Source organism: Sinocyclocheilus anshuiensis, unplaced genomic scaffold (genome assembly GCF_001515605.1).
Source record: "Sinocyclocheilus anshuiensis isolate Anshui unplaced genomic scaffold, SAMN03320099.WGS_v1.1 scaffold145, whole genome shotgun sequence".
Taxonomy (NCBI): domain Eukaryota; kingdom Metazoa; phylum Chordata; class Actinopteri; order Cypriniformes; family Cyprinidae; genus Sinocyclocheilus; species Sinocyclocheilus anshuiensis.
In genome coordinates, this window is record NW_015537973.1 from 546,689 (window position 1) to 559,533 (window position 12,845).

A 12,845-nucleotide genomic window follows, 5' to 3' on the forward strand; every position below is an offset into this window, starting at 1 on the left:
TGGCAGGTTTTATTCTGAAATATAAAATCTGAAGAATAAAAATCCATATATAATTTATTAGGTTTTAATATCTCTTTAAATGTTTCTGCTTAAAAATAATGCATTGGGTAGGTATGGAGACCTTACCTTTCTCTTCTCTTAGTCCGAATGCAAAGTCCAAGAAGCAGAAGAGTAAATGAACGAGAGTACTTTACTGAGAGTGTGTATAGCTAAAGCTAAAGACTGAATTTAATGGTATGTCTAGAGAAAGCGCTATTTAACAGGCTGACTCTTCATTAAGGTAACAGCATCACTTCCTGCTCGCCAACACTCAGATTATTTTGGGGGCACATTAACTGGAGCTGGAATATACAAGAAAATGAGAGTGCCACAGTAAGAATGTTTACATAATGCAATGACACACTACAGTGTGCGCTCACCCAAACTTCCTCTCCTGTACGTGTCTATTTTAAGATGCTAAACTATAGGGTGTGTGGCCTCTAAATACTGAGTAAGAGTACTGTCTGATCCCACACTGGGACAGGAAGTCCATAATGAGAGCATTCCAACACAGAGCATTTTTTATTATTTTCCATAGACACTGTATATACCTTACTTAAATTCTATATGTTTATTATGGATACAAAATGTTGAAAACGACAAATGGCTTATTTTTTTTTTTGTTATGATAGCTTGCTTATATAAATATTCCTATATATAAACTTGTCCCTGCACAGTGTTTTTTTTGTTTGTTTTTTTGGTCCACTTCCTGGAGTTCCATATTTGGAGTGCTACTGTTTTTTTCTTTTGTGTCTGTATGTGTGTGTTGGTGAAGAGTGGAATATTTCCATTTTACAAACATTCCTGACAATCATACTCATAATCATTGCAGTGTACCCGAAAACCCACATATAGCAGCGCACCGAGATGTTTACTGATAATAGCTTAGAGGAAATGTAAAACAATGCATAGTGGTTCACTAGTGAATATTCATCTCTTGCAATTTGAGTGGAATTTGCTTGCAGTTATAATTAGATTTCCTGATAAAAGGTGGCTATGGAAAGGGTAGCTGTGAGAAAGATGAGAGTGACAGGGTCTAATATTCAAGAGCTCAAAACAAAGAAACCAGGAGAAATATTATTATTATTATTATTAGTAGTAGTAGTAGTAGTTGTTATTCTTATTTTATTCAACAGTTCAAAACAAAGAAACGGAGAAATATTTTTATTACTAGTAGAAGTGATAGTAGTAATTATTATTATTATTATATTAATATTCTAGAGCTGTAATATTCAAGAGCTCAAAATAATGAAACAGAGAATTATTATTATTAGTAGTAGTAGTAGTTAATGTTGATATTGTTAAAGTAAAAACTTAAGAAAATTCAAAGGTGTTTTCTAAGGTGCAGTGTTGTTTTCCTATCTTTTAAATGTTTTAAGATGTTTATTTGTTGCAAATTCTAAAGATATACACTACCGTTCAAAAGTTGTTTTTTTTTGTATTTTTTACCGAAGATTATTGTGCTCATCAAGGCTGTATTTATTTGATCAAAAATACAGAAAAAAACCCTGTTATTTTGTGAAATATTATTGCAATTTAAAATAATAGTTTGTTTTAATATATTTTAAAATATAATTTATTCCTGTGATCAAAGCTGAATTTTCAGCATCATTACTCCAGTATTCAGTGTCTGATGGGCAAAGATACATCAAAATGTATTTTAAAATAAAATACCAAATACCTTCATTTTAAGTGTATCAAAACAAACTACAAAATACAGCAGCCACACCAAGTATCAAAATAAATTACTGTATTTTTGTATTTTAAAAATACTAAAAAATACTTTTACAAGGGAGCATGACATTTCTTCACAAACCTTCCATCAATTGGCCTATTTGATCTATCTCTTCACCAATACACTGATGTTTGTGAACAGTGTTTGATAGCAACAGCTTTTCTCTGCCCGAGTCATGCAATAAATCTGACATATGCAACCAGTAAACAGATCAAATATTCACATATCCCTGTGATTTCCCAGATGAAGGTTAGTTTTAAAGTAACCAACAGTTTAATGTTTAACAGTTTGCGAATGACTCATAATTGTATCCTAATTTAGTTACATGGTGTTTGGTAACAAAGGGCCTACTTTGCATCAGCAGCACTGTCTCAGTGACAAACAAGTCATTCATAAGTAGACAACTGATGGCACCTGTATTCATAGCAACTAGTTTCTAACTACTTAATCATTTGAAAATACATGTATCTGAAATACTGCCCATCCCTGAGTGTCACATGATCCTTCAGAAATCAATGCTGATTTATTATCAGTGTTGGAAACAGTTGTGCTGCTTCATGTTTTTTTGGAACCTGTGATACTTTTTTCAAGATTATTTTATGAATATAAAATAATAATAATAAAAAAACAACATTTATTCTAAATGGAATTATTGTGTTACAATACACTACCGTTCAAAAGTTTAGAGTCAGTACATTTTTTTCTTTATTTTTTTGAATGTAATGAATGCTTTTATTCAGCAAGGATGTGTTAAATGGATAAAAAGTGATGGTAAAGACTCATATTGCTAGAAAAGATTTTAATTTTAAATAAATGCTGTTCTTTAAATTGTTATTTATAAAAGAATCCAGAAAAAAAGTATCACTGTTTCACCGAGAAAAAACAACAACAAAAAATACATGAAGCAGCACAACTGTTTCCAACACTGATAATAAATCAGCATATTAGTATGATTTCTGAAGGATCATGTGACACTGAAGACTGGAGTAATGATGCTGAAAATTCAGCTTTGATCACAGAAATAAATTACATTTTTAAGTATATTAAAACAGAAAACCAATATTAGAAATTGAAATAATATCTCACAATATTACAGTTTTTTCCCCTGTATTTTTGATCAAATAAATACAGCCTTGATGAGGACAAGAGACTCCATTAAAAAACATTAAAATCTTACTGATCCCAAACTTTTGAACGGCAGTGTATGCATATATAAAATAAAAAAATCTAATTATAATATATATATTTATGTATGTGTGTGTGTGTGTGTGTGTATGTATAGACCGATAGATAGACAGATGGATAGATAGATAGAAGTTTTATTTAAACAAACCCAAACAAACTGATATTCTGATACCAAAATAGATGCACAGTTAATAAAATACTCTGGTGGCAGCCAGTTGGCAAAGATTGTAGGTCTGCAAAAACATTGGGCGCCATCTACAGGTGGCTTTTAATATCTGCTTTTAGCTTTGAATGTCAAAATTCACTGTCCAGGGCTGCTCATAGCTTCAAGATCTGAAAACCTACCGAGCACCAGGAGGGTGTGTGTGTGTGTGTGTGTGTGTGTGTGTGTGTGTGTATGTATAGACTGATAGATAGACAGATGGATAGATAGATAGAAGTTTTATTTAAACAAACCCAAACAAACTGATATTCTGATACCAAAATAGATGCACAGTTAATAAAATACTCTGGTGGCAGCCAGTTGGCAAAGATTGTAGGTCTGCAAAAACATTGGGCGCCATCTACAGGTGGCTTTTAATATCTGCTTTTAGCTTTGAATGTCAAAATTCACTGTCCAGGGCTGCTCATAGCTTCAAGATCTGAAAACCTACCGAGCACCAGGAGGTCTCTTTGTTTTCCACATAGATGGATTAAAGTTTTTTTTTTTTCTTTAGAAAACATAATTAGTTTGTTCAAATAAAATGTTAAATAATTTGAATCCAAAAATGCTAATACACTGGAAACATTAAACACATTTTTAATGTTTGAGTAAGGTTAAATTGTTACGGTGTGCTTTGGAGTGACTCTCCATTGCTCTGTTCTTCTCCCCACCCCCCACCGAAGCTTCAGTTAGTTGTGTCTCTTTGAATGTCTGGGTGCAGATGAAGGGCATCTGATGTACAGTGCTGAGAGGGAGGCAGAAAGGAGTGAGAGGCACTTTGACTGACTGCCTCTCCGTGACTCTCTGTGACTCGAAATTCCTCCCCTTTTATCGGCAACATCACAGCTCAGGTAAGTCTCAAATTTCAATTTATAGTGAATTAATTAAATGATCACTTCTGGAATAATAAGGTGAAATGAAATAAAAGATAATGCAAAAAAATGATGATGCGTATCATGTTGGTGTATCAATAACAATGTATATTTTCATTTATTTGCAGTTTTTAATTGCTGGAGATTCTTCTAGCACAAGTTGAATCTGTTTATTCTATGTTTGTTTTCTGAAAGTACAAAGTTTTACATAATAAATAATCAGGAATTAAAATATGCACTGTGAAATTTAAGTAAATTTACTGTGCGTTTTTAAAACAAAAAGAAAACATAAAATAATTTAATAATGAAAAGTTATATATCATCTTTTGGCATGCAGTATCTTCATGCCATTGCACCCCAGTCATTGTCCACATCAACATGGCCAATAATGGGCACATTGTCTCTGTGCAGGAAGCAAAAAGCTTGTGTACTTAGTCGACTCTTTTTCCAGTCTAGTAGCTTCTGATGTTTGCTTTGCCCCTCCGGACTTTGAATGTGACTTTTGAGTGGGGCTCATCTCCTGGGCCCTGTTACCACGACAACTGAGGCGGCTGATTTATGCTGGGTTTCATAGCAAGAGTACGTCCGGCATAAAGATGGAGAACTCTGAACCCTGTGTGAGAACGGCCCAGAGGGCAGAACAGCAGAATTCTTAGATAGAAAGAATAGAGAATGGGCACATCATGTCACTTCAAGTTTTTCAGGCAGTTTTAAGATAGGACACAGGACTCTGCTGACATCCATACAAATTATTGTTGATTTTTTAATTTTTTTTTAATTTCTAGAGATGAAGAAAGACCTGCTTCTCTTCTGCTTTTTGGTCTCAGCACTGGCTGCATATGTAAGTAAAATCTCCAAATACTTTAATATTTTTATAAGCCCACAATCATGTTCAAAGGTCAAAGAACCAAATGGAATCAGACACCAACCCAAAAGACGTTTCCAAGAAGAACAACGTTCAAAACGCAAGCAGTAAGAAATATGCATGCTGGGAATTTGAGACAAGGAGCTTTTAGAGAGTCAATCAAATGTTATCAAGTGTGCAGATAAATCAGCGGGAACATTGTAAGCTGTAATGAAATCTGTAGTAATATATGACCCGGGCCAACAGAGAGGGTTTGACATAGCTAATCACAAACATGGCTATATATTATTCCATTGCCTTACTCTTGGGATTTGAATGGGAGTAGACTAACTCTTAAATGGAGTTCTGCTGGGCAGTAAATCAATCCCACAGTCCCATGGTTGGTGAAAGGATAATTGTGTAGATTTAAAATGACAAAATGCCTCGTTTAAATCATAAGACAAAGGCATGTTTTTCAGTTCAGCTTGGAGAATGTAATGTAAATGGACTCTCAACATTAGTTACTTATCAGGAAATAGAATGACAATACTTCACTGGCAAAATATCTGCATTCCTCCAGGAAATTACAACAGAGTGGTTAGCCATAGACAGTCTCAAACAATTGAGTATGAAGGATTACATAAACAGCAATGTAATTTCATGTTGGTATGAGTTTGTATGAGTCGTGCAGCTGAAACAAGATTGTTGTCTGGGTAAATACAGTTTGTTCTGTAAATAAAGCGGTGAACATCGTGCGCAATAATGTGTGCATGTGTGCCACATCTATGCAAAGTCTATGCTGAAAAATGAACATTTTCATAAAGAAACTTCACCATGGTATTATACTGTCCTACTTATTGCTACCTGGTGAGATATCTATCTACCTATCTATATATCTTATCTATCTATCTATCTATCTATCTATCTATCTATCTATCTATCTATCTATCCATCCATCATCCATCCATCCATCCATCATCTCTCCATCATCTATCTTTCTATCCATCCATCCATCCATCCATCCATCCATCCATCCATCATCTATCTATCTGTTGTCTGGGTAAATACAGTTTGTTCTGTAAATAAAGCGGTGAACATCGTGCGCAATAATGTGTGCATGTGTGCCACATCTATGCAAAGTCTATGCTGAAAAATGAACATTTTCATAAAGAAACTTCACCATGGTATTATACTGTCCTACTTATTGCTACCTGGTGAGATATCTATCTACCTATCTATATATCTTATCTATCTATCTATCTATCTATCTATCTATCTATCTATCTATCTATCTATTTTTTAGGTACAAAGTAAGCATCATGGAAAAACTCAGCATTTCAAACACAACCCGACTCCAAAAGAGCAGGTAATCCTTAAAAAGATTACATTTACTCGAAGTTAGATAGATAGTTTTCAAGACATTTTTTTCAGCCATGTGACAATATTTTAATATATTTATAAATTATATACAATTATGCATTTTACATGTTAAAAAATATATAATTTTTCAGCGATGTGCCTACAGTATATTTTAATATATTTATAAATGATATACAATTATACATTTTAAATGTTAAAAAAAATTATATTATTATTATTATATTATATAGAAAATATAAAAAAAGATTGTTCAAAATATTTGATTAATTCAGAAACAAACAACTGACGTCTGTTTGAGAGAGTCATTGAATTATTCACTCAACTGATTTGTTAAAGAACACTAATTCAATCAAAATATTTCAATTTTTTTTGTTGTTTTATAAATTAATACAGGATATATCATTTGCTTGCTTGAAACTTGTCAGTCAGTTATATGTTGCTTAAATGTAGGCTTTTTAAAAACAAAATTAAAAATCTTCCTAAAATAATAATAATAATTATTATTATTTTACTTTTTTCATTTTTTTAAGCCAGAGTCAGTGAAGCGTCATGACCGTAACGATGGAGTTCTGCCCACATTTCTGCCTTTTGAGTCCAGCACACAGGACCCAGAGGATGAGGACAAGAGTGAGGAGAATGAGAGCCGTGTGGAGATGAAGCAAGCAGGGGCAGAAGAGCTTGAAGGCTCAGAGGAAGGTGAGAAGAATACACCTTTGCTCCTGAGTGAGGAGGCACTGTCTCAACTCCTACAGGTCCCCGAGGACGTAGATGAACCTGTGGAGGAGGATGAAGATGATGATAGTTCAAAAAAAGACAAAGAAATGAAGGAGATGGAGGAGGAGGGAAAGAAAGATGGAAAATCTACAATGAAGAATGAAGATGGAACTGAAAAAAGAGAAGGTGAGAACAAGGTAGAGGATGCAAATGAGACCGACAGCAGTACTGAGTCAGAGATCCCAACTGATTTGGACTATGCAGCTGACCGTGAGGCTTCACAGCCACTACCCAGCAAGCTGGAGGAGGTCAAAGCTTCAACCATCAACACTAAGGAAAAAGAGATGGAGGAAACAGCTGAAGACGTGATTCCCACAGTCACAGTGGACTATGATTCTCAGCAATCCAACACTGACTCTGAGGACATTGCAGAAGAACAGGATGTGCCAGCAGAACAAACCCAAGATGAGCCTTTACAAGACTCTGAGAATGACAGTGAACAAGAGAAGAGTGATCAACAGGATGAGAAGAACAGCACTGCATCTGAGGATGCTATTCTTTCTAGTGGCAAGAAGACAAAGAAGGAGAAGAAAAAGCAGAAAAATGAAGGTAACAGCCATGGAAAGAGCAAACCCAAGAAGCAGCGAAACAACCAGCAGCTGCGGAAGATGCAGAGTGACCGAGCCAGTACAATGGAAGCAACTGAAGAACATAACCATAGGAAAGACCCAGAAAAACTGGAGGAGCCCACTGAAAATACAGAACCTAAAACCAGAAAGAAGAATGGGAAATGGGTACAAAATGCATCACACATACATTGTTATCTTAAAGTAGATGAGCATTTTCTAGATGAACACACAACAGGACTTTTCACAATACATGCTAGTACAGTATATAGCCTACACATGTGCTTTTAGTAGATTAATACTTTGTAAAGAAGTAGAGGCTAAATTCACTAACCACCGCAAACAGTTTAACTACATGCTATTAGCACCATATGTAGGTTATTTACACACAGTGCAAACAAAATTATTGATCTTTTTATGCTAATTGCGGCTCAAACACAAAAGCCAGCAATTCTGAAGTAAAATGTTCACTGATTAGTGCTAAAAGCATGTCCATATTTCTCTGAAATTTTATGTTGGTTCTTTGTCTATCGCGACATTTCTCAAGGTAAATATCAGTGTCACGGAAAGGTTAAAGGGTTAGTTCACCCCAAAATGAAAATCTGTCATTAATTACTCACCCTCATGGCATTCCAAACCCGTCAGAACTTCGTTCATCTTCGGAACACGAATTAAGATATTTTTGATGAAATGTGAGAGCTCTCAGACCCTGCATAGACAGCAACGCAACTGTAATGTTCCCAGTTCCAGAAACGTAGTAAGGACATTGGTAAAACAGTCCATGTGATATCAGTGGCTCAACTTCAGTTTTGCGACTGTCACATGGACTTTTTTACCGATGTCCTTACTACGTTTTTGGACCTGGGAACATTACAGTTGCGTTGCTGTCTATGTCTAGTTAATGAATAGGACGTCTTACATAAGAAAAAGCTTATTTAAAAATTCTTATTTGAAAAATCATGGATAGTTTAAGCAGGTGTGCTAGTTTAAAGTATTTGAATTAGGCCACATATTTTTAGTATATTCCTCCAAAGTCTTTGAAATGTTTAAATGTGTTGGTTGTGCCTCTTTACAGTCTCGCTTGGTGGGGATGAATCCTGTACAGATCAGGGCCGCTATGGAGCTTTACCCTGACATTCGACCCACCCATCGGCCCAGTGGACAGGGGTCGTCAGATGGTGAGTGTTGTTTCAACATTGTCTCCATAGCCCCGAATTCTTATTAGAAATCTGCTGAGCAGAGTTTTTCTTTAGCATAGACTGTTAAACCGCCCTGGCTTAAGAAGTCAATGAGAGCCTTAGCCCCTGCTTTACACTCTATCCAAACCAACAGAGGCAAAGGAATGCTGGCATTTTTTACAGGGTTGTTATATTTAACCTTTATTAGATGTCTCTCTGAGAGCCTTTTAAAGCAGCAGTGGATGCTTGATTTGAGGATACAGTATTTGACAAGATATTTACACATTCTTTCATCATTTTATCCAGACCCCTGCGAGAACTTTCGCTGTAAAAGAGGAAAGACATGCAAAATGAATGATGAGAACAAACCCGTCTGTGTGTGTCAGGAGCCGTCAGAATGTCCTACCAGTGTAAATGATTTTGAGCATGTACGTATACGTAATTAGTTTAATTTGCATTCAGCTGATTACAGTAAAACTGCTTTAACTTCCAAACGTACACTCTCCAGAAAAAAAGGTTACAAAAGGTACAAAAGCTTGAAAGTACATACTCATTTACCCCTAAATTGTACATATTAGTATCTTAAAGTTGCATATTAGTACTTTAAAAGTACATATTAGTACCTTTTGAAAGGACACTGCCCCAGTGACAGTTTTGTACGTTCTGAGAGTGAATAGTTACAAATTCCATTACAGATTAAACCTATAATTAACACACTGATTGAAGAAAAAAGTATAATAATAACATTTGCTAGTAATATGCTGTTGTCATTGGGACATTTTCATTGTAGGTATGCGGAACTGACAATAAGACATATGACACATCCTGTCAGCTTTTTGCCACCAAGTGTGGCCTTGAGGGGACCAAGATAGGCCACAGACTTCACCTGGATTACACTGGATCCTGCAAATGTAAGGAATACTGATATGCTTGTTTTTATTGTTTGCACCTGAGAGGCAAAATTTGGTGACAATTTAGGTGTAAATATAGATTTAAAGATTTACTTGTGTAGATTATCTGAAGATTTCTTAACAATGTCTCAGAAACTGCACTCAGATTTACCACGATGAAGTCTGCAGTGACAATTCAGACACTTCAATGTAAAGTGTCAAATCTAAACTCAACTAAAATCAATATTACCACTTAATTTAAATGACATAATTTCATAGTACCATACTCTTAATGTATAACTACAATTCTTTGACTTTTGTCTATTTTTATTTCTCCTAATGTTTATTTTGCATGTTTTGTCTGGTAGTTATCCTTCCATGTCCAGAGTCGGAGCTGGTGCAGTTCCCTCTGCGTATGCGAGATTGGCTGAAGAACGTGCTTTTGCAGTTATATGAACATGAATCCATGTCTCCTGGCTTTCTCACAGCTAAACAAAGTATCAGGGTATGTCTATCAAAATGGTCTATCAAAACTGGACAGATAGTTTTTCATCTAGATACCACATGTCTCCCAAAGAGACCAATAGTATGTTTAAAACAATAAACGGGAGACGAATTCTATTCAGCTCTCCAACTTTTGACAGTAAAATACACAGTGTTGATGTACTACTAGCCCTTGATTGTATCTAAACCACCAAATATGAATTCATCACAGATGACGAATGCTCTGCTCAACAGGTTCAGAAGATCTTTGAGAGTGAGAGATGTCTTCATGCAGGCGATCACCCTGTTGAGATTCTACAGCAGGACTTTGAGAAGAACTACAACATGTACATCTATCCAGTGCACTGGCAGTTTGCACAGATGGACCAGCATCCTTCAGACAAGTGAGGGCTGTGTGTTTGTATAGACTTCTCCTTGCAATATTCTTTAGTTGATCAGAAAGGAGAAATCCCAAATATCTCTGTAAATGAAGTAAAATTTCCTTCTAACTTTTGTCTTGCAGCCAGAGTTTTGACCAAAAGACTGATTAAAATATCTCTGATCCCTGATTCCTGAAACTTGCTTAAAGCTGCCCAATTAGATGAGAACATAGCGATTTTGGGAAATTCTCTGCAGTTTGGAGCTCTACAGTATGTGCATACGTGATTGGTCACGAATGGGCAATTCGTGGGCAAGACATCTGAAGCAGAAACTATTCTAACTCTGACTTACTCATACAGGAGGTTTAGTAATATTTTTAGCCGGTGTGAGGATGTGGTTGAGGGACATTTCCAGAAAAAGACAGACTTGGTGCCAATATCCTCCACAACGTCAGTGGTCAGACAGAGGCTTTAAAGCTGCAGTGTGGGGGAAATCTGCCTATACGAATGATTTACTTATAAATGTCTCTCTGCATTAAACTGAGATGTGAGAAAATGTCATATAGTAGCTTTAAGAATCTAGTGTTGGTCTTTAAAATGGAGTGGACATGAAATATGCTCATAAGATTTTCTTTCTTCTGTTAATTAATTTTTAGACAAATTGTGTTGTTTTTTTCTGATTGTGCTGTTGCAGGTTTCTTTCTCACTCTGAGCTGGCTCCACTGCGCGTTCCCCTAGTTCCAATGGAGCATTGCACCTCAGTCTTTTTCCAAAAGTGTGATGCTGACAAGGACAAATTGGTCTCCTTCAAGGAGTGGTGCAGCTGCTTTGGCATTAAGGAAGGTAAGACTATTTTGAAGGCCTCGTCTTAAACAGCTCAAAGTGATTTTAATTTATTATTCATTCACTTTAAATGCATTATTTATGCACGTTTTAAATAAATCAAAAACTTTAAAAACAAACCAGGTTTTTCAACTTTTTTTTCTCATATTTTCATTCCTACAGAGGATATGGATGCCAATCTGCTGTTCTGAGCAAGAGTGAATGCCTAAACAAGCATATCTGAGCTAATAGAAGCAAAGGTTGTCTTTTTTTAATTAAATAAGGCAGATATAACATTGGAGGTCTGTTCAGTGAAATTGTACTGTTTTGTATTTGTAGATCTTGATGGACCAGAATGTCTAAAAAACTTTTTTTTTTTGATGCATTATGTGTGTAGCATAGGATATAAAAAAATCAAATGAACTATAGTTAATAATTTAGTTAGATATGTAGTACATATTAAAATATGTAGTTTTAGTTGCATTGTATGCATTCCAGGGGAAAGGTTTACACAGTGAATATAAACTAAATAAAATAGATTTTATAAAGATGTTGGAAATGTTTTCAGATTATGAAAAAAAAGTCATTCTTATGTGTTTGTTGTCAAATAATTAGCCTACTTATTTATTACAAATTATATTAATGGCTTAAATGAATGAATCAGGAATTTATTATTATTATAATTTTTTTTTTAATCCACCAAGCATTTTATATGACCATGTTAAAGATTGCTTCCTTAAAAAAATGATAATGTAATTCTTTAAAACTAATAATGTCTTTAACACCTCTATTAAAGTTCCAGTTTGATTTGCATCACAAGTTTTATGTCCTATGTCATAAGCTTTGGAAGCTGGTACACACACTGACAACAGTTACTGTGTTTGAAAAAGAACTGTGTGGGGCATGACACCGTAATTAAAACAAACATAAAATGTGTCTGAAAAAAAAAAAAACCCTTAGGAAGTCATTAAATTACTGCTGTCTGAACTGTGTGCCGTGAAGTGTACAATGTATATATCATCAGTTACATGTGCTAGAAGTACTACATTTGGAAATTTGTATCTACTAAAGCTGAATGAGACTCTTGCAACCCCACATACGACAAGTGGTTCAGGAATGTATGGATGGACAAATGCTCTGTGATTTTCTTATTTTCGTTTCTGTAGGGTGAATACATGATCAAAAATATATGCAAGAAAGAGTTGATTTATGTAAAAAAAAAAAAGATAACTTTTGAACAATTTGATTTTCTCCTTACCATATTCTGTGTATTGGTGTCAGTATCTCCCAAAAACATCTTTTCACTGGATACCCCCCTCCCCCCCCCACACACACAGATTCAGAGAGTTTAATAATTTTAGTTTGATTATAGATTTTGCATGCAAACTCTGGGTCTCTGTCAGGTTTGATAAGACCACCTGGTGCTAAGATTTCAGAAAAAGAGTAAACAAATAAATGAATAAATAAATAAAATGCAAAAAGGATTCTGGAGGAA

General features: G+C 35.1%; 1 protein-coding gene across 1 annotated transcript; it reads left to right on the forward strand.

Annotated features, from left to right (window-relative positions):
* The first annotated feature begins 3,860 nt into the window (after positions 1–3,860).
* Positions 3,861–11,717, forward strand: LOC107670764 (SPARC-like protein 1). The gene is made up of 11 exons (XM_016463523.1): positions 3,861–4,012; positions 4,819–4,874; positions 6,181–6,243; positions 6,788–7,765; positions 8,673–8,775; positions 9,082–9,203; positions 9,566–9,686; positions 10,034–10,170; positions 10,404–10,552; positions 11,223–11,371; positions 11,534–11,717. The coding sequence occupies exons 2-11, from the start codon at positions 4,821–4,823 to the stop codon at positions 11,560–11,562; spliced, it is 1,905 nt and encodes a 634-aa protein (XP_016319009.1). The 5' UTR covers positions 3,861–4,012; positions 4,819–4,820; the 3' UTR covers positions 11,563–11,717.
* Positions 11,718–12,845: the final 1,128 nt, after the last annotated feature.

What these genes read in the sequence shown, in the direction of transcription:
- LOC107670764 (XM_016463523.1), top strand. Translation starts at nt 4,821, where the DNA reads ATGAAGAAAGACCTGCTTCTCTTCTGCTTTTTGGTCTCAGCACTGGCT. An exon ending in TCTCAGCACTGGCTGCATAT is followed by an intron (nt 4,875 to 6,180) that starts GTAAGTAAAATC and finishes TCTATTTTTTAG; the next exon opens with GTACAAAGTAAGCATCATGG. An exon ending in GAAAGAAGAATGGGAAATGG is followed by an intron (nt 7,766 to 8,672) that starts GTACAAAATGCA and finishes GCCTCTTTACAG; the next exon opens with TCTCGCTTGGTGGGGATGAA.